General features: G+C 41.8%; 3 protein-coding genes across 12 annotated transcripts; 1 reads left to right on the top strand and 2 right to left on the bottom strand.

Annotated features, from left to right (window-relative positions):
- On the bottom strand, nt 1-3228 carry micos10 (mitochondrial contact site and cristae organizing system subunit 10). Its single transcript, XM_069141123.1, has 4 exons — nt 3115-3228; nt 1978-2025; nt 1054-1160; nt 1-208 (listed from the first exon to the last, which is right to left on the bottom strand). The coding sequence occupies exons 1-4, from the start codon at nt 3185-3187 to the stop codon at nt 200-202; spliced, it is 237 nt and encodes a 78-aa protein (XP_068997224.1). The 5' UTR covers nt 3188-3228; the 3' UTR covers nt 1-199.
- Nucleotides 3229-3456: 228 nt separating this feature from the next.
- Nucleotides 3457-8726, bottom strand: sike1 (suppressor of IKBKE 1). Of its 2 annotated transcripts, none has more exons than XM_069141122.1 (5): nt 8315-8726; nt 8072-8177; nt 7789-7931; nt 7533-7646; nt 3457-4724 (listed from the first exon to the last, which is right to left on the bottom strand). In XM_069141122.1, exons 1-5 carry the CDS (start codon nt 8495-8497, stop codon nt 4578-4580), a joined length of 693 nt encoding a protein of 230 aa, XP_068997223.1. In that variant the 5' UTR covers nt 8498-8726; the 3' UTR covers nt 3457-4577. The 2 variants fall into 2 exon arrangements, with proteins under 2 accessions (XP_068997223.1, XP_068997222.1); XM_069141121.1 differs by having other exon boundaries at nt 3552-4724; nt 8339-8726.
- A 2016-nt stretch (nt 8727-10742) lies between these two features.
- On the top strand, nt 10743-26306 carry csde1 (cold shock domain containing E1, RNA-binding). 9 transcript variants are annotated; one of them, XM_069141394.1, is made up of 22 exons: nt 10743-10818; nt 13490-14221; nt 16713-16901; nt 17583-17781; nt 17908-18017; nt 18904-18990; nt 19373-19485; nt 19564-19645; nt 19966-20094; nt 20227-20352; nt 20480-20695; nt 20845-20985; nt 21093-21257; nt 21682-21699; nt 22561-22668; nt 22847-23025; nt 23142-23254; nt 23359-23478; nt 23599-23777; nt 23885-24048; nt 24209-24341; nt 24769-26306. In XM_069141394.1, exons 3-22 carry the CDS (start codon nt 16743-16745, stop codon nt 24814-24816), a joined length of 2589 nt encoding a protein of 862 aa, XP_068997495.1. In that variant the 5' UTR covers nt 10743-10818; nt 13490-14221; nt 16713-16742; the 3' UTR covers nt 24817-26306. The 9 variants fall into 9 exon arrangements, with proteins under 9 accessions (XP_068997495.1, XP_068997491.1, XP_068997490.1 ...); XM_069141390.1 differs by having other exon boundaries at nt 17908-18074; nt 19388-19485; XM_069141389.1 differs by having other exon boundaries at nt 17908-18074.
- Nucleotides 26307-26490: the final 184 nt, after the last annotated feature.

The raw sequence follows: 26490 nt of genomic DNA, 5'->3' as shown, positions 1-26490 counted from the left end.
TTCACTTTTTCGTCATGATGATTTTATTAAATAAACACAGGCTGTCCTGATTAGGCACATACAAATCATAGTCATACTCGGGAAGGATCGTCCACGGGGAGACAAAGAGTGCAAATAGTGATGCTCCCACAGACTAAATAAAACTAAACAAAGCTAATGCAAAACAAAACAAAAAAGACAGTCCCTCGTTGACTTGCAGCTATTGCTCCTGTAGAAAAAACAAACAAAAAAAAAACATATTGTGAAAACAATGACATATGATTAAAGTTAGAAACAAGGAAGTGCTACTGTAGGTTTGTTTTTAACCTTCTGGAGTCGTGGCCACTGCTTTTATTTGACTCATATCTCTTTTTATATAAACATTTAAAAAAAAAAAAAAATTAGAGCCCAAATGATTTTTTTGGTTTACTGATTTTATTGGCCGATATTGGCTCTCACAAATATCACCTTATATGTCACCTGATTTGAAAACTTTTTTTTACAGAATAAAACTTTGATTACATTTGTGGGTTTTTATGTTTTTCATTTATAGTTACCTATAATTATTACATTCTAAGTAAAGTTAACTGTTTCAGTGCCCTGATAATATTTTGGACAGTAAAGTTTGTCACTAAACTGTAAAATATCCTTCCTCCATACAATGTCTTTGCCACAAATGTTTGATGACCACATTTTGGTCAATATATCGATATCAGAATTTTTTTTACTTCATAATATCTGTATCAGCCCCTGAAATCCAGTATCGGTCAAGCTGTGAAACAAATTGGACAAATTAAGTACTTTAAGATAATAACTGATGTAATTTTTCAGCCCTGGCTATAGAATGTAATGCCACCACATTATTAAAAGTTAAAAAGTAAAACCATCTTAGAATTTATTTTTGTATTCATTTTTACTATAAAAAAAAAAAAATGATGTAGCCGTGTTTGCTTTCTTTAAACCCGACGCCTCAGATAATAGAACATCAGCTAAGTGCTTTCTCACTTAGAGTGAAACCAGAGTGTTAAAAGGTCTTTGTTTTATACCGAAGGGTCCACAGATACACAAACCCACCTTTTCGCTCCTGTGTAGCAGATAATGTGACCTTAGGTCATTCTGACAGTTGGCGTACGCCATGCCGAGTCCTGCACCTGAACCGAATGAAATGGGCCACGTGTGCCCTGCAAATCAGAACACAGTAAAAAGAGGAGCGTTGAGCAATGTGATAAAAACATACCAGAGATGGTGTGTGAAATCCTTTTCACACTTTTTTCTGTACTATTTTCATGCTTCTCTTTGGGCTTTTGAGGATCGGTGTTGTTGGTGCTCCTCTCTCAACAAAAGAAAAACACTTTCTCGCTTGTCAAATCAAATTGAATTATGTGTTCAGCTCAGACGGACTATGTATTGACTGTGGACATTGAAAGAAATGCTCCTTTTGTGAGCAGTGCAAGACAACTAGATATGTGTGCTGCAGTGGCTACAGCAGAGAGTTACTCTAAGTGTTGCTCCTCTTCTCAAGTACCTCTGAGTTCAAGATGCCATACAATTCAATCCGATGTGTATTTACAGTGTAAAATCACCACAGAACATAGCAAAGGTATGGTGCAAGGTCATTTTAGCCAGCCCTAATTATAAGCTTTATCAAAAAGGGAAGTTTTAAGCTGGATCTTAACAGAAGAGTGTCTTCCTCCAGAACCCACACTAGGAGCTGGTTCCACAGGAGAGCAGCCTGATAGCTGACGACTCTACTTTAGGAAACTCTGACAGCAAAAAAAAAATAAATCTACTCGGACTTCAGGGTACTGCAATATCTATAAAATAAGATGGTGTTTGGTTATTAACGGCTTTGTATGTCAGAAACGGAAATTTAAATTTGATTTGAGATTTTATAGGAAGTCCCATCGGCACTCTCACTGCAGCATTTTCAATCAAGTGGGTTCAATCAGGTTGTTTTTTTTAAGAGAGTACAGTAACAAATCCATTGAAACTACTCACGTTTGAAGAAGAGAACCGAAAACACAATCCCTAGCCCCAGGCCGGTACCTGAGGAACAGAGGGGGAATAAGAAGTTGCAGCGTGACACAGATGACATTGTACTTCTCCATGCAGCTATTGCCTTATCCTTCATTATTGTGTACATAGTCTCGCTTATACTGCCTCTGGTGCTTGTACATTTGCACTATGTGTTATACACAGGTTTTTTTTTGTTGGTTTGTTATGCAGAATTTTATATTGGATATGACAATAAAATGTCTTCCTTACACTATGCAGAGAGAGGTTGAGTATTTTCCCCATATTTGTCCCCTGAAATCGGGTAAAATATTTAGGTTATATTTCGCCGTACTGTTTAAATGAACTTCTACCGTTTCATATGAACCGGTTTCTTCGCTCCAATAGATGAGAGCTGATTCTGTGTTAATGGCATCGCACCAGAGTCCATTCAAACATTGACCATTTTAAGGTTACACGACTTGGAACTATTTTTGTAAGGATCCACCAGTCTGTAACATAGTATACACTATATATATATATACTGTATACACTGTCTATGATCTGTGATAACATTAACTCATCAGGTTAAGGTTTATTTCAACAGATAGCTCAACTTTTACCGGCTGCCTGTCGCCATTACTATCCATAGTTAGCTCTCTGTTTGTTCTGGAAAATTGGTTTCTAACCCGAGACAATGGAAATTTGACATTTAATGTAAATAAATGTTTGTTCGTGTTTCGTATGCATGCCGAAGTCAGGAGTGGTCAGTACTGTGTCTTTAATCTATGTCCCAGCACGAGATTACGTTTCACTCTGCAAGGACGCGTCAAATTAACATTTTCTGAATGAGGTTTCCATTTGGATTCTTTCAAACCACAAAGGGGAAAAAAAAAAAAAAAAAAAAGGATCAGTATCGAGGTTTGCATTAATTCACTGAAACTACAGAAGGAGCCCAAATTTAATCAGGATGAATTGGTAAATATATGTCTGGTCATTCAGTTGCCCTTTATAGCTCGCTAGTTAGCCGCTCGCCCAGTCAATGACAGCAGTGGACTACACGACACACAGCGGCTTGTTTTTTTTGTCCTTGTTCCGGCACTTTGCAGGGTCGTTATACGCGGAAGGATCCGGGATATTTACCCAGTTTAATGGCACCGTCTGCCAGACATCGGTCCCACTTTTTCCCCAGCTCCTTCTCGGACATGCTGAACATCAGGTCGTCTCAGGCTCCAAGTGTCAAACGCAGCTCCGTGCCGCGTTCACGTGCAGTCGGAAATATACCTCTCTTATGATTTGAACGCCGAAGAACGATAAAGTCACAAAAATTAAGATTTTTTTTTTTTTATGTCATAGTTTAGCTTTAAAATATCTAAACTATCGGCTTGATGTTGTTGATACGTTATATTTAAAAAAAAACAACAACAACCTAAAGAGATGAATACTCGTTTTAGCCGGCTCACGTGAACGCAGCCTCTCTTTGCAAACCTCGCGATGCGTTACACCCTGAACGTATTGAGGTCGCCACCGTGCGGTGAAGAATAAAACAGTAATTTATCTCCACACAGTGCACTGTATGAACACACTGCATAAGAAAAAGTCGTCCATAGACACACAATTTTGTATTGCAAAGTTTCAGAATGAAATTTCATTTGACACAAATTAGTACACTGCCATGAAGTCCTTACAGCACGTTCACCATATTAACACGGATTTCCTGAGATGACAATATACAGTTACTGACGACATACAGTGCCTAAATAAGTGGCTTCCTTTAGACAAAAAGTTGCCATGGTTTGAAATTGCTACCATTAATAAAGATGTGCCATCAGCTGGTACACGTTACTCTGCATCCAAATCTGAAAACTAGAAAACTGGTGTTGAGCACGCAAGAATAAAGGTACCACACGACAAATCAAGTTCTATATGAATTCTACAAACAGACCGACTGACAAACATATCAAATTCATTAAACGAGACAATCGCATACAAAGGTTCCACTGTCACTATTCAGCAGGCAAACTGTGTGAAACAGCTAAAAGTCAGCTTCTTGGCCTTGTTCATGGGGTGAACTACAAGTTGGCTTCTTAATTAGACTTCAAGTGAACTCATAGGAGGGGTGGTGATGAGTGCTTTACTCATGCTGAGTGTGCGCGTACAGCAAAGGGGCACCAAAGAGGTAGAAACTGTGTCATTAAAGAGTAAATGTGTCTTTGGCCAAAAACAAAAAAATAAATCCCCTTTGCCTTTACTGCCTTTCCTCTGCTACATGTGTATCTGCAATATTATATCAGTAATAACCAAGACCCCTCATTAAAAGTCACGGATTACGTGGAATTCACTCCCACACGACTGCAGTGACAACACACTTACTGTACATATCAATACATACTCCAGATATACCCAAAAGTAAAAGTTTCTCAGGCTTAATGTTGTGTTTTTAAGTGACCTTAAAATACAAAAAATACGCTGTTTGATTGCATTCCATCCTATGTTAAGAAAATAATAATTATGTGGTGGTGAACACAGGTAAAGACTCCATTAACTGTGTCGCCTGGTCCTGAAAGACTTCTTTTTTGCCCCAACCACAGTTCACACTGATCTGATCACTCATTGGACTCTGGTTCAGGGGTGTGTTCTTGTGCTGCTTCTTCTGCTGCTTTTTCCGCTGCTGGCTGGTTGGTTTCTTCTCTCGCTGCCTTCACAGAGCTCTTGCTGATGGTCAGGAGGTCTCGCAGCTCCTTGTTCTCAATCTGAAGGAGACAAGAGCAACCAGATAGTTGAGCCTGTAGTGTGGGTCACTTAAATAAAGGCCGTTTACATTCAAACCTTTGCCATTGAAGTCAAACGTTGCCCAGTAAATCTATAAATTCGACAGCACATGGAGTTTTTAAATCTGTCGGTGAGATGTTCCTGCCCTGGCTGGAGCATGCACACCGGGGTATTGGACCAACCAAGTCAGCTAACATTTAGCCCTATCCCAAATTGAATAGAGATAAAAAAAAAAAAAAATAATAATAATCCAATTCAGAGGCTCTTCTAGACTCTTCAAAAGTAATCGGATCAAATGAATAGATATTTTGCCGGGGTTGTGACGCTCAAAATATTTTAAAAACCTTTTTACAGCTCCAACTGTAGCAACGGAGGAGGCTTCATCAGAGCACTTGTAATTACTCTCACTGGGGGAAGAAGAGGAAGACAAAAGTTCTGCACAGCAAGTTTGAAGGAACATTTTTTCAAATAATAGAAGAGAAATGTCAACTCGTCCAAACTACCTACGATCACATAGTTCTTACTTCTAGCCATCGAGTGATGCATACAGGTTTGGTTTAATTAGTCCAGTTTGATATAAGCATCTGTTTCTGGGATTTCTGCCTCCATCGTAAAGTCTGTCCAACTGTGAGATGCTTCTCCTCTGGACCGTCTCCAGACTAAGACTTGAGGCAGCAGTGATGCATGACGGGCGTCTCATGCAGGCCGTGTGGCTGCTCTAACCTGTTAACATGAATGCTGAAATAAAAAAAATTAAAAAAAACATTCTGCGAACTTCCATAAGTTCTGGATGGATTTGTTATAACTGGAGAAATAGTCACTTCCATTCAGCTCTATAATATGAGATTACTAAGAAAACCTGGGTAAATGAAAACAAAACTGTCTGCACGTCCAGACATCACTACAGGTAAGAGAAAAATATATATCTGGTATGTGCTGTTTGCATGAATTATCTTTATCTACAGAGGCAACAGGCTGAGCTGTGTTGTGACACAGTTGTAGCGGATAGACTCAAACATTTCTTGCTCCAGGTCACGCGGCCGTCCACCTTCTCTACAACCCTTCAGCCAGACGCCCGGCTGTCTAAACCTCTGCTCTCCTCTTCAGGACCACAGGTGTGGACCCGGGTCAACCCTCCCCCCTAACTTCCATAAAACACCTCTTAGTTCAAACTTTCCCAGGATCTAAATCATTTATCAACTTTGAGGAACTTTAGCTGTCAAAATGAGAATCTGCATTTCTGCCTGGATAAACACTAACGGACCAAAAGCACGGATGGACGATCACCTCTGTCTCCCTGTCAAATGACTTTATGACCTGTTGTTGTTGTGTCAGTGTTGGAGTCTTTGTTTATGGCGTCACAGTTTGTGTCTTGTAAAACACTTTTGTGTTTTGCAGTAAGTTGATATTTTGTTTAGGCATCTTAATTTTGTTGTTTTTGTTCCGTTGCTGTTCAGTCTTTGTCGTTACTGCGCTGTTTTTTTTTTTGTAAATGTATTTTTCGTGTAAAGCAGCAGACTGGAACAACTCTGTGACTCACAGCTCACAACCTTTTAATTAAAGCCAACGAAGAACGAGCGGCATCACTTATTTTGTGAATCAAGCATTCTGCAAAATTCATTTTTTTCTCCATTTTTGTAGTTTCACGGTGAATTATTCTTATAGAGGCTGTAGTCTGGCCAACTGCAGTTAGCTATTCAAGTTTTGCTCGTCTTCCACTGACGCACCGAGCACCGGTGCTCTGCTGAACCTGTCGGCGCACGCCGGGACCACGAGGCACAGAAACATCCAACGGGACAAGACGACAATAAAAGGAAGTCAAATTCTTTGATCCGCCGTCTATACGAGGACTTCAATCTCTGAATGCTTCGCCCGTCTACTGCTCCCGGGAAAGACAACGACGGGACTCTCCATCAACAGTAAGTATCTTTGATCAAATGGGTGAAGTCTCAATCGCCTCCTAAACTCCTAAATTAATTTCCACAACCATTATTCATTTTAGCTCCACCGTCCATATTCCCTCTTTCACTCCACGACCAAATTAGCTCGTAAAAGTTTGTTTCTGGTGTATTTGAAATCTCATTATATTCATCACGTTCATGTAATCCCATATTCACATTATTCATATATTTGTGTAGTCAAAAAATACGCTAAATGTTGTCATAATATTTTTCTGAGTATATCGAAGGATTCGATTTCTTAGATGAGAGTTATTGTTTCAGATTATGCGTGACTGATTTTTTTTGTTTAATTAAAATGAGTTAATTTGTCCAATCAGACTGTTGCCATATCAACGAGAGCAAAACAGATTCACCCAAACTCTTCAATGAGTGCAAAAAAATAAACTGATAAACGTTCCACAGTAACGTGTTGAATTCGGCCGCTGCTGGTTGTTACAGACGGCAAGAGTCTGCGCGTCCTCGGCTTTGGCTGCTTTGGCACAAGTCGGCCTTGAAGTTAAAAAGATAAACAAAGGAGCTCTCGTGCTCTCCGAGTGACGGCAGCAAAAGCTTATTGAGCTGCACTGCAGCTACGGTTGGATTTGTTAGTTGCAATTCTGGCCTCGACTCATCAGTTTTTAATGGACTGTTGTGTGCGTGCAGTGATGGCCGCTCTGGTTGTTGGTGATGCAAATGTTTTTCATGCGCGTATTACTTTGCATTTCACCGTATCCGAGTACATTTCTGCAGAGACACCATGATCTACATTGACGGCGTCGGTGTGTAATTTTCTAACATGCATCCAAAGAAATATGGATCCACTCAGAAACACATCCCCAGTGTGCTCACCTCCAGTTGAGCGAGCCGCTCTTGGACAGAGCAGTAGTGCTGATCATCCACCTGCACCGCTCTCCTCATCACCTGGCCCATCTCGCATATCCGCTCCACTTGGCTCTGAACCTCCTGGACAAAAACCCGGAAAGCAAGACTTTTCGTGAAGCCGAGGCCTTTTCAACTGTGCGTCCTTTCATTTAGAGTCCCAGCCCACAAATGACTGAGCTTTGTTTTTGTTTTGTTTTTTTAAATACAAAGAAAGCCGATGTACTTTGGCGTGGTTCTCGTGGAGGCTGAGCACAGGTTTGGTGTCCAGCTCCTTCTTCGCCATCATCAGCTGGAGCATCTGCTTGCGGTACCGACCCATGATCAACTCCAGCGCGTACTGGTGCTCTTCAAGGGACAGCCAGAGTTCTGTAGGGACATCAACATCAACACACCGAACTGTACCGGAAACAGTGGCCGCAAAACCGTCACGTGAACTGAACTGCAGATATTGTGGATCGTTCCATCCCCGGCAGCCGTACCACAACCAGAATAAAACGTTTGTTTACCTTTATTCTCCTGCTGCAGTTCCTTGATTTGAGTGTTTTCCTGAGTCAGAAGGACGTGAGGCTTGTATTTGGTGAGCTCCTGGATCTCTGAACTGTCTTCTATGTGCTGCAAGGACACAGCAGGGGAAAGAAAAGACGAGCAACAGACAAGTTGGAGGTACATTTCTATCAGAATTGAGTTTAACGAAGCCCCCGTTGTGCCACTTCGATGCGTACGTGCCTTTGCTGCACGTGTTTTGTAACCGTGTTGAGATGCTTTTCGGTTACCTTGTCTGGGAGGGCATTTCCCACCTCTCTCATGCTCTGCACTCTGTGGCTGAGGGCCCCGGACTGCTCTATCAGCCCCTCGGCGGCCGTGTCGTGCTCCTTCAGCCTCTCGAGAAGGGTCCGAGCATCGCCCAACACTTTGTCTAAAGTGCAGGCCATTGAATGACAACTCTTTGTACGCAACGTAAACAAGGTGCAGACAGCCGATACCTCTGAGTGGTAACTTACGTAGGCTACACAGCCATAGTTTCCCCGAAGCAGCTGCTATTGCGGGAATTCGCTGTCAGTTTATCGACAGAGAGAACAAGTACCGAAAATACGAATAAAAAAGAGAGACGTCTCTCTTTTAGTTGTTAAGTCTGTCGTTTCCGTGAGACAAAATGCTTACGTCACTTCCGTATTTTCTTCTTCATTATGGCAAATGTTGTGATCTCGGTGGATACTGCCATCTACTGGACACTTTAGAGTCCACGTCAATTTGACTGAGAAACTCGTTTACGATAATAAAAACTAAGTAAATATTGTTGGACTTGGGCTCCTGCTAGTACAAAGCCGATATGTGTCAGCCCCCAGTCCTGCGTGTTTTTTTTTTTTTTAATGAGGCAATAGGAGAAGATGTCAGGCTTCAAGATATTTATTGAACAGCCGCAGAATAATCAGTGTTACAGAGCTCTGGGTCCAGACTATGTTTCCCTGACCGCAACAGAGTATGTGTCAGTTCACGAAGTCTGACCTCCTGACTTTCCCTGACCCAGTCTTCTTATAGTCCAGACACCAAAAAGTCACGTGTATTGATGTGTCCGTTGTTGATTGGTCGAGGTGGTGGTTGTCTTCCTTCACCCCCTGGAGTCCTCCAGACAGCCGTCTGCTCCTGTTTATGCCTCAAAGAACAACAGCATGTGACCCCGCAGGTTGCCGACCCCCCTGTGACCTTTTGGTTTGGCACAGTACTTTCACTCTCATTCACAAACACAGCCTTTCGTCTACACCTTATTTTTCGGACTATAAGGCGCACTTAAAAATCCTTAAATTTTCTCAGAAATTGACAGCGCGCTTTATAATCCAGCGCGCCTCATGTATGGTTACTTGTGCTTATTGATCGATTTTATGTTATTTTATTATACTATATATTATTATTATTATATATATATATATTATAATATATTTATTATTATTGTTATTTTATTTTACAATGCGCTCAAAAATCTGTCGAAATGTGTAAGTACGACTTTGGTAAGCAACGAAGCCGCTGCGCTCAATGGATATTCGGAGCATTACGGTAATGCGGTGTCACGACCTGATCGGCCCCGTAACAGGAATGTAAATGTCTAAACTAAAAGTGCATTCATGTGAGGCAGCCCGCGCCCGGAGTTTGATTTACCGGACTGTGTTGTTTTGCTTAATGCGCCTTATAACCCGGTGCATGTGTGAACATAGACACGTTAATTCACAGTGCGCCTTATAATCCGGTGCGCCTTATGATCCGAAAAATACGGTACCTTCATTCACAACCACACCCTTTTGTCTACACCTTCATTCACAACCACACCCTTTTGTCGACACCTTCATTCACAAACATACCTTATACCTTAGGATTAATAGTTAATCATACGACCTATATATAATTAATATGATATGGCATACATATAGGTTGTATTATTGTAAACATAACCTAACACAGAATCGCACAATATGTCACAAAAGAGTTCTCACTAAAGGATTAGCCCCGTAAGAATTTATCAACTTCATAATAAAGTGTGCAGCTTTAGTAAAAAGCTACTAAAGGGTATTTTCCACACGTTTTTTGTGTGTGTGTGGATATTCATTAAATCCTAGCTGCATCGTTTAAATCCTTTTCAATCGATTTAAAAATTAAAAAAAAGACACCGTGTCTTAAATGTTGTTTATACGCTATATAAAAAACAGAATCAGCTATATAAGCAGAATGTTATTGTCCATTTCAAATGTCCACAGGTTCAATAAATAACATCAAATCAGTGACTGATTCAGCTGAGAATTATCTCGGTATCAAATTGCATTTCCCCGACTAAGACTTTTATTCTTGAATATACCCCTAAATTGCAACGTGTGGCCTCAGAAACCTTCCTGCAGGAGAAGAAAGGTCGCTGTCGGGGAATTTAACGACGGACACGTAACTTGGTTTCAGCCTGCAGCTAGTGAACGACATGACTGTATATTTACAACAACACGACCGGGATACCGCTATACATCCGTTTTAAAGCCTCGACAGCGAAGTTGATGAAATGTTCCCACTTTTATAACGCAGCTGGGCGCTCAAGTCCTCTCATGGACCCGTGCGGGACCGCAGAAGTGGTTCATCTGCAGCGGGACCCTCTTTCCCTGTAGGCTCTTTGGTTAAACTGACGTCGTCAAATCTCGCGGTATCTGCCTCCCTAATCACTACGTAATGTGCCGTGCTGCTTCTAGCGGCGCTGGTGACAGTGCTGAAAGCTGTTGGGGTGAGTTTTTTTTTTTTAAATTAATTTTACCTTTTCTCAAAACATTTTTTTAAACACGCGTTGTTACGTGTCAGGAAAGCGTTCCCCCCGTTTCTCACCCAGTGTGTCTGTAGGAGAAGACAGGCTATGTGGCGCTCAGTCATACGCGTATCTCGGGCCTGGGTGGGGGCGGCCGTGTTTTTTTCCTCCCAACATAAATCACCACAGACAGAGGGCCGACAGCGAGCTAACGTTAGCCGCTTCGCGCTGCGAACGGCCCAGCTACCATCGTTTTAAAGGTAGACGTAAACAACCGGTGACGTTATGATTTAAATTTGTCGCAACGTACCCAAAAAAAAAAAAAAAAAAAAAATTCAAAAAAAAAAATAATATTGTGCAAAAAATTGGACGTGTTGTGCAATAAAAGACGCACGAGGCGCACCGGTAGAGAGCGGAGCACGAGCCTCTGGGAACGCGCACTTCTTTGTTTGTGCCGTCCTCGTGCGGTTAGCGTCCGTAACGTTTCCGTTATAGACGGATAAACTCCGCTGGTGATAGTTTGCACTTGAGCTCACGGACACCGTTTAATATCGACTCTCTTTCGTGTCCCCGTTGTTTGTTCGTTTTTAATTACACCACCAAAAAAAAAAAAAAAAAAAAAATTAGTCTCGTACTGGAGAAGCAGCGCGCGGTCCCATCCACTAATACAAAATAACATTATGATGCGCAAAAACAGACGAAGAAGAAGTTGTTGTTGTTGTTGTTGTTGGTTCATCAGATGTTGTGATGCGTGCTGAATCCCTCCTGAGCCAAGAACCTCATTTATAACGAGCCTCAAATAAGTTTCAACGAAGTCTTTTACGTGTTCAAATGAGCCCCGAAACATAAAGAGAAAAAAAAACAAAATTAAAATAAAAAAAATCATTTTTATTATTTGGAGATTAGAGGACGCGATTTACGCGATCGGTTGTCTGTTTTCTCTCCACAAACTTTGTTATCAGCACCAGCTGCATACCTGTGGTCTTTTTTTATTTATTTATTTTTTCCCAAATTAACTAAATCCCCGATGTGCGCTCACTCATCGGTACATTATTATGTCGCAGTGAACGTGTTTACCTCTTTTTAAGAGTCATAAACATCCGGGGGGCTTTAACTTGTTTACGACTTTAGCGTTAGCGAGATGCTAATCTACCAGGTTCTGTTCGTCCACACAAGGTCATGAAGACGACCGGGCCGCTGGGCCGGTACCGTGAGTCTCACTGTCTTCAACGAGCAGCAAAGAGCCAACGAATAAAATGAACTGCGCTTCGACTGTCCCGGTGTGTATTTGAGAGTCGGTCCCGTGTGATGAAATGAGCCGCTCGGACGTGACGCTTGTGATGGCGTTGCATGCCGCAACGTGTTGGATCAGGCCACATTAGCTGTTCCAGCTGAGGACGGCGGATTGCTTGGAAGTCACATGGTCGGTGCTGTCAGGGCGGTTGTTGTTCGGGCCCGGCCCGGCCCGGCCCGGCCCGGCCCGGCCCGGCCCGGCCCGGACCGGACCGGGCCCGGGGCCGCTCGTGATTCTCGGAACCGCGTTGTTCATTGACTGTTCTGCTTTAACTGCGGTGGTCTGTGTGGTTTAATGTTTAACGAGCTAAGCTGTAGTTTAATGCCTGTCAGAAAGTGTCAAACCGGCCAATCGCTGCCGGTGGTCTCGTGGGTGGACTGTTTTTTTTTTTTTTTTTTTTCTTTCTGCGTCACTGAAAGCTTGGAAAAAAAAAATTGGGAGCAGAATAGTCCTCCTTCTCCAAGGTTATTTTCACAGAAGCATCGTCTCTGTTTATAACCTTTAACACACTTACTCAATCCATCTTGTGATCACTGGCTCTGTTGTTTATACCACTAGTATGTTCAGTTTTAGTTCTGGTGGGTTTAATATTCAATGAAGAGTTGCAAATGTACATTAAAGTGCTTGTTGGTTAATTTGGATTTGCTACAGAAAAAGTATACCCCTTAAAAAAAATTAAAAAAAATTAAAAAAAAAAAAAAAAAAAGTCCCAGTCTACTTCCAGGAACCCCGTTGGTCTTTTTGCACCGCCGTATATTAACCGTCTGGGCTGTAGGAAGGGAGTTATTGCGACACCGTTATAGCAGACTGGGTATCTTGTGTCCCCGGTTGGCTCAACCAGCTTGGTTTCAAAGCGGGGAATGTAGGTCAACAAAATTCTACACTAACCTCCTGAAGGAGGTCTGAGTTTCCTGTTGGTTGTAAGATCAGCCTCACCTGCAGACTGAACATGTGTACATCGGTATGCAGAGCAGCTGCATTACGAAACAGTCTGAAATGTTGCCGTAAATATCATAGCCTGAACTGAAGGTATGCACAAGGACTTGTTGAGCCACAGCTCCGGCCTGCTTGTCAGCTGCCTGGCGTTGTACACTGTATCTAAAGGCATCTGAGGAAAGCTTATTTTTGTTCTTGAGAGTCGGGGCAAACCTCAGGCCACTGGTGCACAGGGTTGTTGCTGTTTTTCCCGTGACAGAAAATGTCAAATTCCACTTGGCTGACAGTGTAGTTAATTTTCTCTGCCTCCCTGCGGACTCTTACAGCCCCGCAGGCCCTTTGTATTTCTTGTTAAGCCTAAATTCATGTCTGTGAAGTGAAATTGGTTCTCCTCATCTAACTGGATCTGCTTTCTCCCAACAGTATGAAGTGAAACAGAACTGAATTTTTGTACCATCTGCAACTGCTTCAAGTTCAGATCACAACAACGAAACTGAAGATAAACCTCCCAAAACAAAAGTTGCAACACCATAGACACGTGGGGAAAAAAAAAGAAAAGGATCACTTCAAGGATTTAAAACAGAAGAAGAAACCAAATCCTGAAACGACCAAAGAATACGCACATCAGCCCAACTGAAACGCAGAAGAGAAGAAATCCAACGCCCAAGCATAATTCGAGAAGACCATAACTGATCTGAAACCAGAAGTTTGTGCCTACTCAACAGCTTTGACAAAGCACACGTCCCAACGCTGCTCCTAGCCCTCCTCATCCTCACTACACCGCCGACTCACCACCGGGGTGTGGAGTGGGCTGCTATCTGCTAGTTTTTCCCCCCCCAGAGTTCCCTCCTCTGTCCCTCCCTCTTCTCCTCCCTCTGTTTTCATTGTCATTTTTTTTCTAAGCAGTGTTATTGCACCTGCGTTTGCCTTTTTTTTTTTTTTCTTCTTCTTCTTCTTTTTTTTTTGCGTGAGTTTCCCCTCTTTTTTTTTTTTTTTTTTTTTTTTTTTTTTTTTTTTTTACTTTATGCAACCATCTAGAACTTGTGCCAGAAACCTGTAACAAGTGTATGTTCAACTGTGTGCGTGAAGAAGTCTGCAAAAACGGCAAAGTTATCAAGATCCTGAGAATTACAAGATACAAGACGACGAATAAAGGTGGGTCTCTGTTGCAGTCCAACCAACGTCAATTGTACTTTTCATATGAATTTGTCATGTTTTGAAGGATTCCCTCCCCACAGTATATGTGTATTTTTTTGTTCTCCCTCTAATGGGTTTAAGAATTCAGATAAAAGCAGATGCCACAAGTTATGTGGAATTCAGAAACTATAATTGGCAAATTCGCTGCTTAATGACGTTACTCGTTATTCAGCAGCCTCAACTGCAGCTCTTGATTCTGATTCCGTTTGGCCAGCAGCTCTGATTTGGTGCAGCAATGCAGAGGTTGTTTTCTTTTTATCACTGAACACAAAAAACAGCGTATTTGTCAGCATTTCTTGTTTAAGCATCCATCTTTGACACAAACATCTGCTGGATTTTATGTTTTTTATTTTTTATTTTTATTGGAGCCGTATCATAATTTGTGGCCTTTTTGCTTAGAATTTGGGATTCTTGAATTTGAAAGGGCATCATCTTCAGCGATTGTTTGTCTGCAGCAGCTGATTTCACAAATTCGCACGTCCTCAAGCGGAGAGAGGAATATATCGGTGAAAGCAGCTGCTGCAGTACGTGGTTAGAAATGAACCTCGTATATTTATTCTTTGCACACGATTACACATCCCTCTTGTGAAATTAGAGCAATAAGTAAATAAGAACATTTGATCCTGTCATTTCTGTGACCTCCACATTGCCATTTGCTAAAGATAACTTCCTGAAACTTCACATGAGCCAGCTGAACTGAAGCACCACCACCTCCAAACAGTTAAACTGGTTATTCGATTTAGTTGGACCATGATTTGATTGCTTACCCACACCCAACCCGCACCTTTTTCCTATTCTGTCGTTTTCAAGTCATATCCTCCCTGATTTTTGCCTTCTCAACCCGCCCTGGGGATTAAAGCCCACAGCTATTTTCCTTTTGTTTGTGACACTTGCACACTGGCTGACCTATCTGCCTTACCCGTTATGTTTGTTCCTCTCTTCACCCTTGCAGACATCCAGCGGTGTATCTTTGGGTGGTTACATAAGAATAGTACTTAACAGTCAAGCATTTAAAAAAAAAAAAAAAAAAAAAATCAAACAAGTAATCAAGTTCAGCAAGTGCTCAAGCAAGTTTGGTCCGAGTTTATGGGAAAATATGGGCAGCCCCTGGAAAGGCTTTGTTGAGTTTACCTTGCCTGCGTCGCCACCCACCGCGTTTGTTAGCGCTGACCTGAGCAGCACCTCCCCTGTCGGACTCAGCCTGTCGCCATATGGCCGACCCGTAAGTTTCACCTTCCCACCTCTTTTCTACGTGCCCCACCCCATCGAGCACCCATCCACCCACCTTGCCCTGCATCTTTGCTGTGAATGGCCTAACCTCTTTCATCCTTTTCAGGCTCCCGAGACTTGCCTCTACTCAGTTTTATTGTTGCAGGGCGAGAGGCCGATTAGACTTAGAAATTTGGCGATTTTTCTTTCCTCCCTTATTTTTTACTTTGCGCACTTATTTGGGCCGTGACGCGCGTCAATTATTTTGGACGATATTGTTGCTCGTAAAAAAAACACAACTAAAAAAAAACTCCACTCAAGACAACACAAATACAAACTGAACTACATACCGCTTGGTCCGGTTACGAAAACTGATTTTAGTCTGTATTTAAAGTACTCACCCATCAGCATTGATCAAAACTTCATTCTCTCTGAGACTAAAAACATTTTTTTTAGGTGGATGTTTCAGAGTAATCACTGCACTGGCAACCAAATGTTCTCAGGTCTTTAATGTCTTGTATTAAATGACATTAAAGGGTAAAAGACCTCCGTGTATGTTATGTCTTGTTTTAGGTGTAGCTCACTGTGATAGTGCAGGACAGGGCCTTACAGGAGAGGCTGTTCTGGGACCCCCCTCATAACCCATAATCCATCACCAACTCTCTGTCCACTGTAGATGCACTGCTATTTGACTTGTCATTTGCATTTCCTGAATCTCCATCTTCAGTAGTTTTATTTTACTCGACCTCGAGTAACATTTGCAGCACTTCACCTTAACTGGCTGTGCCAAGAAGTTGATTGATCTTTTGAGGTTTTTTTTAATTTGCTTTCTCTGTAGAGCCGTTGCTGTTTGAATGAACTAGTTCTTTCTACCACTTGCTGTAGATTGATCATTTAATGAGTTTATGGTTGTAGAACCATAGTTTCTTAGTGACTATGTTTTTTGGGGGTTTGAGGATTGAGTTTTTGTGGTGATGAGCTAAATACAATGAAAAGACATTGAAGGAATCTTCTACACAAGAACGCTTGTATTGCTGTGATATGGTCGGCCTCAAAGGTGGTGCAACGGTAAACGTAAGGTGATGTATGAAAAATCTGCAGAATAGTGAGGGCAGCTGGACAGTATTTTGTAACTGTTATATAACGAGTAGTTTTGCATAACGACTATTTGTGAGATCTAGATTTATGTGAAATTTAAATAAAGTAGTGACCTTTCAAAGCCGTTGCCTCCTCCCAACAGCATATCCCAGTCCTAGCCCCAGTGTCAGAAATGGAAAGAGGCTCCTCTGAACCGCCAGTGTCTTGCAACACTGGCCCTGCCTCGTCTACATCTACAGGTCCCATGCCTATCCCCCGCTCCTCCTCAGTCTCTTGCCATCCCCATCCAGGCAGTAAAAAGCACAAGCGGACCCCCTTGTATCAGAGATCAGTAAGAGGGCATGTCCGGTGGTGCCCACTCTGACTTAACACCTCTGTGAGCTGCTGTTGTGTCCTGGGACTTTTGCTAACAGCATGGTTTGTGGTTTTGTGAAAAACAGTTTAAACCAGGGTGTCGCAGCAGGTTTTGACTGGCGAGTTTTGTGTTGATACTCCAGCATAATCACGGGTTGGTTGAAAGGTAGTTATGGGTAACAGTTTGAACATTTGTCTGTCTAACCAGAATTGCATGAAGTTTTTTTTTTTTTAGTGCCGAGATGTTTTGGGACTTAACTGACCTGTCATTTGAGTGAATTGTAGCTTTTCGTGCATGACATGAGCAGGAAGTGCCACACAGTGTTTTAGTTTACTTTCTTAATGGTCTAAATAATCCTGAAATAATGTTTGTTTTCCACTGATGGCCAGATTGCCTCTGAAGGCTCTAATGTAGCATTACTTTTGCTTTTGTTTCCTTCCCTACTTCCTCTGAAATGTGCTGTACTTGCATGTTTGATGTTATGTTTTCAGTTTGTTTTTTGGTTTGATTTGATTTTTTTTTTTTTTTTTTTAAGGTTGGCATCAAACACTGCATTAAACTGCGTCCTGTGGTTTTTCTTTCTTCTTCTTCTTTTGTCTGCTCCATGTTGATCCACGACAGGATGCACTTTAACCTTTTGTTTCTCCTCTTCTCCAGATGAGTTTTGACCCAGGCATGCTCCATAACAATGGGCACACTGCGTACGCCAACGGCACAGGGCCAGGCATTAGAGAGACTGGTGTGGTGGAGAAGCTCTTGACTTCCTATGGGTTCATCCAGTGCTCTGAACGTCAGGCTCGTCTCTTCTTCCACTGCTCTCAGTACAATGGTAACCTGCAGGAGCTTAAAATAGGAGGTGAGAGGCTTTGGACTCGTGTGTCCAAAGAAGAAAAGTGTTTTTGCTACTTTACTGAAACCTAAGTTATCCCTGTGTTGTTTTGAAGTGTGCTAATTTTGTTTTCTCTCCTCTTTGTCTCATCAGATGATGTAGAGTTTGAGGTATCCTCTGACAGGCGCACTGGCAAGCCCATAGCAGTGAAGCTGCTTAAGATAAAGCCAGAGGTGCTGCCAGAGGAGCGCATCTCGGGCCAGGTGGGGCCAGACCTGCACGTCTATCCCTTTACTGTGCTGCATGGTTATATTCATCCAGTTAAGAAACTCCATTTTTTTTTTGGTTATGTCCTTGTCTGTCAAGTCAACCGTTGTGTATATATATGTATGGCCTATTGTGGATTATTTGAGCAGGAGATGTTATTCTTTGTACAGTGTAAAATTTGTTTCCCCTTTACACCACATCTAAATTACAAAATCAAGATTTATGGAACATTTGAAATTTCAAATTGGCTGTTTTTTTTTTTTTTTTTAAATGGCATGCATGTTTGCTGGAGGTGTTGAATGTCTGAACAAATATGGTCAAGTTATCAGTGTAATTTTTCAGTGTTTGTGTGTTGAGCTCAGTTGGCTTTAGTCTGAGAGACAAACAGTTCTGGTACACGGCTGTAAAGAGTCAGTGAGCTTGGAAACTGTTTCATTAACTTTAGATTAGCGGAGGCGTGCCACGCCAGACTTAATGGGCTTGCCTCATTTGTGGTGTACAATTCATATCATGCAAGTGATGCTATTTATGTTGTAATAGATACACATTAATAAATCTAATTCTACATGTAGAGCACAACGCGAGTCCAAAAAGCAGCACACTCGTACTAATTTGTTCACTCAGTAACTTGTTCATTCAGACATCAACACGCTCGAGGCTTAAACAGATTTCGTGCTTAAGCGCAATCATGCTCATGCAACTCTTAACATCTCAGACACTTGATTTATGTGTTACTGTACCATTTTGAAATTCAGCCATTTCATCCATCGCATGTCCAGAAATATTTTAATCGGGCTTTGTAATTATAGCGAATGTTCAGCCAAAGATGGGAAACGCAGTGTATTAATTGTCTCCACCTGCAATTCGCCCCATTTGCTGCAGGTTGTCTCATCAATCCCGCTGCACTTGGATGGAAAGTCTGCTCCTGGCCAGGTGCCCACAGGCAGTGTGTGTTATGAAAGAAATGGGGTAAGATAACTGGCATGAATTACTGTATGATTAGTCCACAAAATGCTTAATTAGAATTTCATCTTTCCACTCTTGAAGAGTTTGTGCAGAAAACACTCAAGTTATTTCTTCCATGCTTATTCCGTTTTTTCGGAACGTCTACTTACGACTTCTTCCAAGTTCTGATTCATTATAATGTGTCAGTGATTTGCAGCCATATGCTGTGGAGAGCACCGTGTCTTCATGCATTAATTCCAGTCACACCAGGTGACAGAGTAAATGTAAAATCTTCAGCCTCCACAGCACATGGCTGCCTGCCGTTCATATTTTATGCATTCTCTTATTTTGTGGATGGTCTTGAATGTGAAATAGTTTTACGTTATTTAACCCAGTTTGACATTAGTGTCACTTTCCACAGGAAGTGTTCTACCTTACCTATACTCCGGATGATGTGGAGGGTAACATCCACCTGGACACGGGTGACAAAGTCAGCTTTTATATGGATACCAACAAGCAGTAAGTCTCGACACCGTCACATCTTAATAGCAGCTTGCACTCGATGTTATATTCATCGCTCTCCTGCTTGTATTTCAGTACTGGTGCAGTGAGTGCTCATAACATTCAGCTTGTGAAGAAAAAGCAGATGAGGTGCCAGGGTGTGGTATGCGCTACAAAGGTAAGGGCCTCCGATATCATAACATGGTATGGTTTACCTTCGTCATAGCTGACCTCACAAAACTGAGTGCACTAATTAGAAGAGTTGAGAAAGGAGCTGAATACTGTCCCTGTCAACACACAATTCCCAACCTATCAACTAGCTTGTTTGTGACTTCCATATAGATGAAGATAATGATGATGATGTGGCTAAAATACATCCAAAATACGTAGTCTTTGATCAACTTTGGCTAAACCCATTTAACTCTTGAAGCCCTAGACCTCCTATTACGAGGGGCAGGTAGATAGAACTGTCATGTTGAACCTTGTGTTCTCTTTCAGGAGGCCTTTGGATTTATTGAGCGGGCAGATGTGGTGAAAGAGATCTTTTTCCACTATAGCGAGTTCAAGGGAGATCTGGAAGCTCTTCAAGCTGGAGATGACGTTGAGTTCACCATCAAAGACAGAAATGTAGGTGTTGTCAAGCTCTTGCAATCCACAAATATCTGACAATCTATTGATTTTTGGTAGATCTGCTACGGACCGACTGAGACCTGCAGCTCTTAAAACACCTGCTTAATGAATGCATGCTGTCTCCCACAGGGTAAGGAAGTGGCTACGGATGTGAGGCTGCTCCCCCAAGGAACAGTCATCTTTGAGGATATCAGCATTGAGCAGTTTGAAGGAACTGTTGTCAAGGTCATCCCGAAGGTTCCCACCAAAAACCAGGCAAGTAGATTAAAGATCTGCCAAATGGAATTGTATTTAATAGTGGAGGCTTTAATAGCAATCATTGAACCAACCAATCTACCAACCAAGACTATAACAAACAAATCTCTCCTTCCTGCTTCTGCAGAACGACCCTCTTCCAGGTCGCATCAGTGCAAGGATTGGTTTCACCGACAAGGAACTGCCGTTCGGCGAGAAGGACACTAAGTCCAAGGTGACTCTTTTGGAGGGAGACCACATACAGTTCAACATCTCCACCGATCGCAGAGACAAGCTGGAGAGGGCTACCAACATCGACATCCTCCCAGACACCTTCGACTTCACCAAGGAGTCTCGTGAAATGGTGAGGATGGCAAAAAGAAAGACGTAAATCTTCTCAACAGTTATGTTTTGCAACGCCTGACTGTTGAGAAGAAAGATATTATTAATTGGAAATGGTTTCCATATTTATTTAACTAAAGTGTGAATACTTTGTCACAAACCTTTATCCAGGGTGTGATTGCAGCTATACGTGATGGCTTTGGTTTCATTAAGTGTGTGGATCGGGATGCCAGGATGTTCTTTCACTTCAGTGAAGTCCTGGAGGAAAGCCAACTGCATATCTCAGATGAAGTGGAATTCACTGTTGTGCCTGTAGGTCCTGTTTATTAGAGTTGCCCTAAAGTGTGTTATTACTTAAGGAAGCATATTCTTGTTATTTGTCAATGAAGAAACTAAAGTAAATGTCCTTTCATTGCCAGGATATGCTGTCAGCTCAGAGAAACCATGCAGTTCGCATCAAGAAGCTTCCCAAAGGCACAGTGTCCTTCCATACCCAGTCTGAGCAGCGCTTTGTGGGTGTGGTGGAGAAGGAAGTTGTTGCATCCTCCACCAAGAATGCCAGTCCTACCAAGGGCAAAGAGAAGGTACCAGAGTGCACAAACGTGACATAATATTTCAAATAGATTTATACACCCCCCCCCCCGCTCATTCAAAACGGTAGTCATAGAGACCATTTCCCAACCCTCCTCATCTACCCATCTTTCCACTTTTCTGTTGTAGTTCTAATGTTCGTCTTTGCTTTCTCCTTCAATGACCTCCTGTTCATGCCCCTTGTCGGTTAGAAAAAAGACAAGGTAGGACTGAGACCTTCTGCATGAAGCCACATGAATTATGTCTCGCAAATGAAGACGTTCATATTCTGGGCAAATGCTACAAATGTTTGACTTAACATTTTAGTTTGAGAAAAATCGCAGTTGACAAATAATGCAGTGCAGTAAGATGGAATTACGAATGTGCCCGAGCCGAGCCTTGTTGTCTAATGAGTGTCTGTTTCTCTTACTTTTCAAGGGTAAAGTTGTAGAGAAGGTTCGTCTTTGCAGGCCTCTGATCGCCTCCTTTGCCTCTTTAGTTGACAGCATGGTATTTGATCACCAATTAACCCGTGGCAATGTGGATCAAGTATTGTATCACTGATTCAGAGAGTAGGGCTGCACAATTAAGATGAAAAAGTAGTTCCAATTACTAGTATGTTTTTTTTTTTTCTTTTGTGGGGAACAGCCTATCATTTTAATAAAACATAAGGTGTGTGTGTGTGTGTATGTATATCAAAATTAATTAACCATATTTTGTGCCTTCCTAAATGTGACCAGCACCCAGATTGCTTCACTCTTTGGTCCTTTTCTAACAATTAAGTTCAACATAATTTATCAAATTTCCAAAAATGTAAATCTTTGTAATCATGCAACGTGGCCATTTTTAATGTACACCCCATTTTCTCACTTTGTTTTAGATTAAATGTCGAGCCTGATGATTCCAGTGAATTGCAGGCTGCAGTTGGTTTAAGGGATTACTGTTCCCAGTAGTTGAAACTCCAGCAGTGATGGGTAATTATGCAGCCCTACGCTGTAGGCTGTAACTCGGCTGTTGCAGTAGATTAGGGTAATGCTAACCAACTAGTCCGCTACAGAACGATGCATTGCACACACTAGTGCCTTTCATGCTTGTGTAGGCTATTTGCACACCATCTTCTAATACACTACATACTCTAAAATCATCTGGTTGAATTAGCCGATTCTTTTTAAATACGAGCTCTTTCCAGCTCGCGCTGTTGAGAAACAGTTGTGGCGTTGATGAGACCATTTAACCTCGGCTGGGACCAGCTGGATCAAGCACTGCTTATACTTATTAGAAAGATAATGTAGGTTTGATTTGTTGCCCTCTTTTTAGGAAGCTGAGGAAGGAGTGATTGCATATGAAGACTGTGGAGTGAAGCTCACTGTGCCATACCATACCAAGGACCTGGAGGGAGGAGGTCACCCACAGGCTGGAGACAAGGTATCTCTTGAGAGACGCCCGGCCATTTTGCTTAACATTTTAATAAAGATTACACAGAGGTTTTTGTAGCAGACAAACGCTCACTCACCTTCTCGTCGGTCTGATTTAGTTGCTTCAGGCTCGGAAGTGCTGGAGTGTTGTTTTGCCCGTGCGACCGTTGCATTTGTTTGTCCTCTAGGTGGAGTTCTCAGTCAACGAGGTGAAGCGAACTGGCCTGCAGAGTGCCGTCTCCATCCGGGTCCTCAACCGTAATGCCTCCAACGCCAAGAGACTGCATGGATTTGTTGCCACACTGAAAGATAATTTTGGCTTCATTGAGACGGCAAATCACGACCAGGAAATTTTCTTTCATTACAGGTAGAGGTTTACGTTCTCAGATGCTTTTGGATGAGGTGGTTGCTGATGTATTTAATAACGACATCCAAAGATCTCCTAATTCATAAAGTCCCACTGTGCTTCTGTTTTCTCGTCAGTGAAATGTGTGGAGATTTGGACAACTTGGAGCTTGGCGACACGGTTGAATACACTCTCTCTAAAGGAAAGGGAAACAAAGTCAGTGCTGAAAAGGTTACCAAGGTGGCTGCAGGTATGAGGGCTTTATTTTCCTCTGTTTATTTTACCATGATCATATTTGTGGACGTAATGTAGGTGTGAATGCTTGTAAACCAAAGATGCTTTTCTTCCTTTTAGTGAATGGCATTGGTGAAGATATCAGTGTGTCTTTGATGATGGGGAAAGTCATCCGTCCCTTACGCAGTGTGGACCCCTCTCAGACAGAATACCAAGGACTAATTGAAATCACAGAGGAAGGTTGGTGTCAAGTTACGATGAGACTTGTCAACTCTGTATTTAACGCACACTGTTATATTCATTTTTTTATTGGGGGAAAGTTAAGTTCTTGTTTTGTGTTTTTTCTTTTTTTTCCCCCAGGGGGAACTAAAGGGCAGAATTATCCATTTGGAATCATGGGAATGGCAAACAAGGCAGATTGTCTGCAGAAAGGAGAACTGGTGAAGTTCCAGGTGTGCACAGTCACCCAAACCGGACAGAAGATGGCCTGTAATGTGGTGCCTCAGCGTAGAGCTTTGGTGGAGTGTGTCAAAGACCAGGTACGGTTCGGTTCCTCGTCTTCTGGTGCATACTTGGTTACGACCGTGCGAATTATGACGACGTGAATTGCGGCACATCAGTGAGTTGTGTCTTTTGTCGCCCGCAGTTTGGCTTCATTACATATGAAGTTGGTGAGAGCAAGAAGCTGTTCTTCCATGTAAAAGAAGTGCAGGACGGCCTGGAGCTCCAGACCGGCGATGAGGTGGAGTTCTCAGTGGTCCTCAACCAACGCACAGGAAAATGTAGTGCCTGCAACGTACGCAGAGTCAGGTAAGACCCAGGACTATTAAAGGCTGCAGAAGCTGATTGATTTATAATGCACATTTTGGAAAAACATGCACTATAATAATAATTAAAAAAAAAAAAAATTCAAAGTAACGCAAGTTGAAAATCCGTGTTGATCATGGTCATTGTGTGTCTACCGTCCCAGTGAGGGACCTAAACCAGTGGCAACGCCGCGGCCTGACCGCCTGGTGAACCGACTGAAGAGTATCACCCTTGACGACGCCAGTGCTCCTCGCCTGGTCATTGTAAGACAGCCCCGTGGTCCGGACAATTCAAAGGTACAGTGAAGCTGCAGTTTGTACCATGATGAAATAAGCTGGTGTTCTTGGAGAGTGTAGCTTTGCGTCCAAATTGATACAGAAATCAATTGTTGTTGCTGATAAAACATTTCAATCATTTTCATGGGTTTTTACAATCTGTTGTACCAAAACCCCCAACACTAGAAATGTCTAATTATTGAAAATACAAAGTTGGTAATAGGCTATATTTGATTTAGTATTATCTATTCTAGAAATCAGAACTAGTCATGGAATTACAGGCTGTTTATGCAGTGAATGGAGTACCTGAAAATGCTACATTGGCCAAAAGTCTGGCTTTGCTTTAGGATGTAGGTTTCCCTTCCTCAAACCTTTCGATAGCTTTTGTAATATTCTAGATTTGTATGTAAACTTGATCATTTAATAAAGTTCATGTTCTCCTTTGCAGGGCTTCAACGTGGAACGCAAGATTCGCCAGCCCGGTGTCATCGACTGAGCAATACAGAGCCTGTTGGGTGTTGGTGGGATACTTTCCCGAAGTGCAACAGCGGGGCATAAGGGAATATGAAATCGACACATGCTTGTACACAAATTCATCCACAAAACATACGCACACATACAGTAATTGGCATGTGTAATCTTTGTCCCCATGGATACCTGCGAGGGAACTTTTCGTATTCCTGCTCCCTGCGTATGACGTATTTGATACGGAGTTCCACAGCAGTGTACATGGGATCTCTGAGTGTGTGCGTGTGTGATGTATCCTCGAAGTGATTAGTGTGTAACGGAGGTATTTGTTTCTGAGGACTTTGTCCTTCTAAATTGTGATGAGAATTCATCAGAGTGATGACTGTGTGACCGTCTACGTCCCGACCTTTTGAATCTGCTTTGTCTGGAATTCTGCACCTGTAATCTGTCAACCAGTTTGACTGGACGAATGAGCGCGACTGTTGGCATGTCTTTGAACCTCTGCTCCATATTTGTTCCTCATACTTTAGCTCCTTTACCCGTGGAAACTTGAACAATTTTATTGTCGGGTTTCCTCTACTGTATGCTTTCCATACAAAACGCATAAAGCAAAGTGAAGTTCCCTCCATAAGGAGGATCATATTTCTCATATGTGCGAGCTTAAACTGAGGATTCTTCTCTGCTCCGTTTTTTTGAGCAGTTTTAAAATGCTTTATTGAAGAGCTGAAGTGAAAGCATGGTGTGTGTGTGTGTGATGTATGTGAATGTCAAAGTAGTTAATCTAATGGGATTTACTCTTACCAATCTGGAGCCTTTAGATACCTTTTTGGTATTCACATGCTCCACTTAAGCAATTTTTCCCAGGTGCAGAATTCCCTTTGGCATCTTATATCTGCAGTTCTTTTATACAATGTTTTGTTTTCTTGCACATATTTTTTTTGCTTTTTTTTTTTTCATTGGAACTCAGTCTGCTAATATTGAATTAAGTAAGAATAAGGTGCCTAAAAACTATGAGCAAATTAAATAATAATTACAAAAAAAAAAAATCAATAAAAATTAGATGTATCCTCTGTTCCCAGCCAACCGCCAAAATATTCAGAACAATCTTAGGGTGGCTTTCTTTTCTAGTAGAAATAATACCGATATGCATCCCAAACCTGTGGGTTGAACTATACTGTATGTAATGTGTGCTTTTTTTTTTTCTTAGTGAAAAGTTCAAACTTCAGATATAATGAAACAAAATTTAACTTAAAAAAAAAAAAGAAAAAAAAAAAAAAAAAAGGAGGTTAAAGTATTAGAAATTCTGTTTAAAAAACAAAATTAGAAAAAATCAGGATAAAAGTTTATGTGCTCTGGAGACAAGGTGGGTGAGCTGTTGTGCCTCTGCACATTAAGTTACAGTCAAATTTAATTTCTTTGGAGATCACTGGGTTTCAGTTGAACCACGTAAAAGAGGTTCTCATGTACTTTTGTTAATGGTCTTGAATGAACAATTGAATTAAAGTTTTATGAAAATCATTTGCTGTTTTGTTGTCTAATTTCAGAGAAAACCTCCCAGACTGCTATATTTTAAGACGGCCTCTGAAGAAAACTACTTGGAGGCGTAGAGTGGCTGTGAAAACAACTCTTATTATGTAGACCAATTATACACGGCAAAGAGGGCATTGACTGGAGGCTCAGAAATGCCAAATATATTAGCAGT

Source organism: Embiotoca jacksoni, unplaced genomic scaffold (assembly GCF_022577435.1).
Source record: "Embiotoca jacksoni isolate LCO1_2020_lvr unplaced genomic scaffold, fEmbJac1.0.p SCAF_9, whole genome shotgun sequence".
Classification (NCBI taxonomy): Eukaryota; Metazoa; Chordata; class Actinopteri; family Embiotocidae; genus Embiotoca; species Embiotoca jacksoni.
Note: the sequence above shows the minus strand (reverse complement) of the source record. Positions and strands in the feature narration are given on the sequence as shown.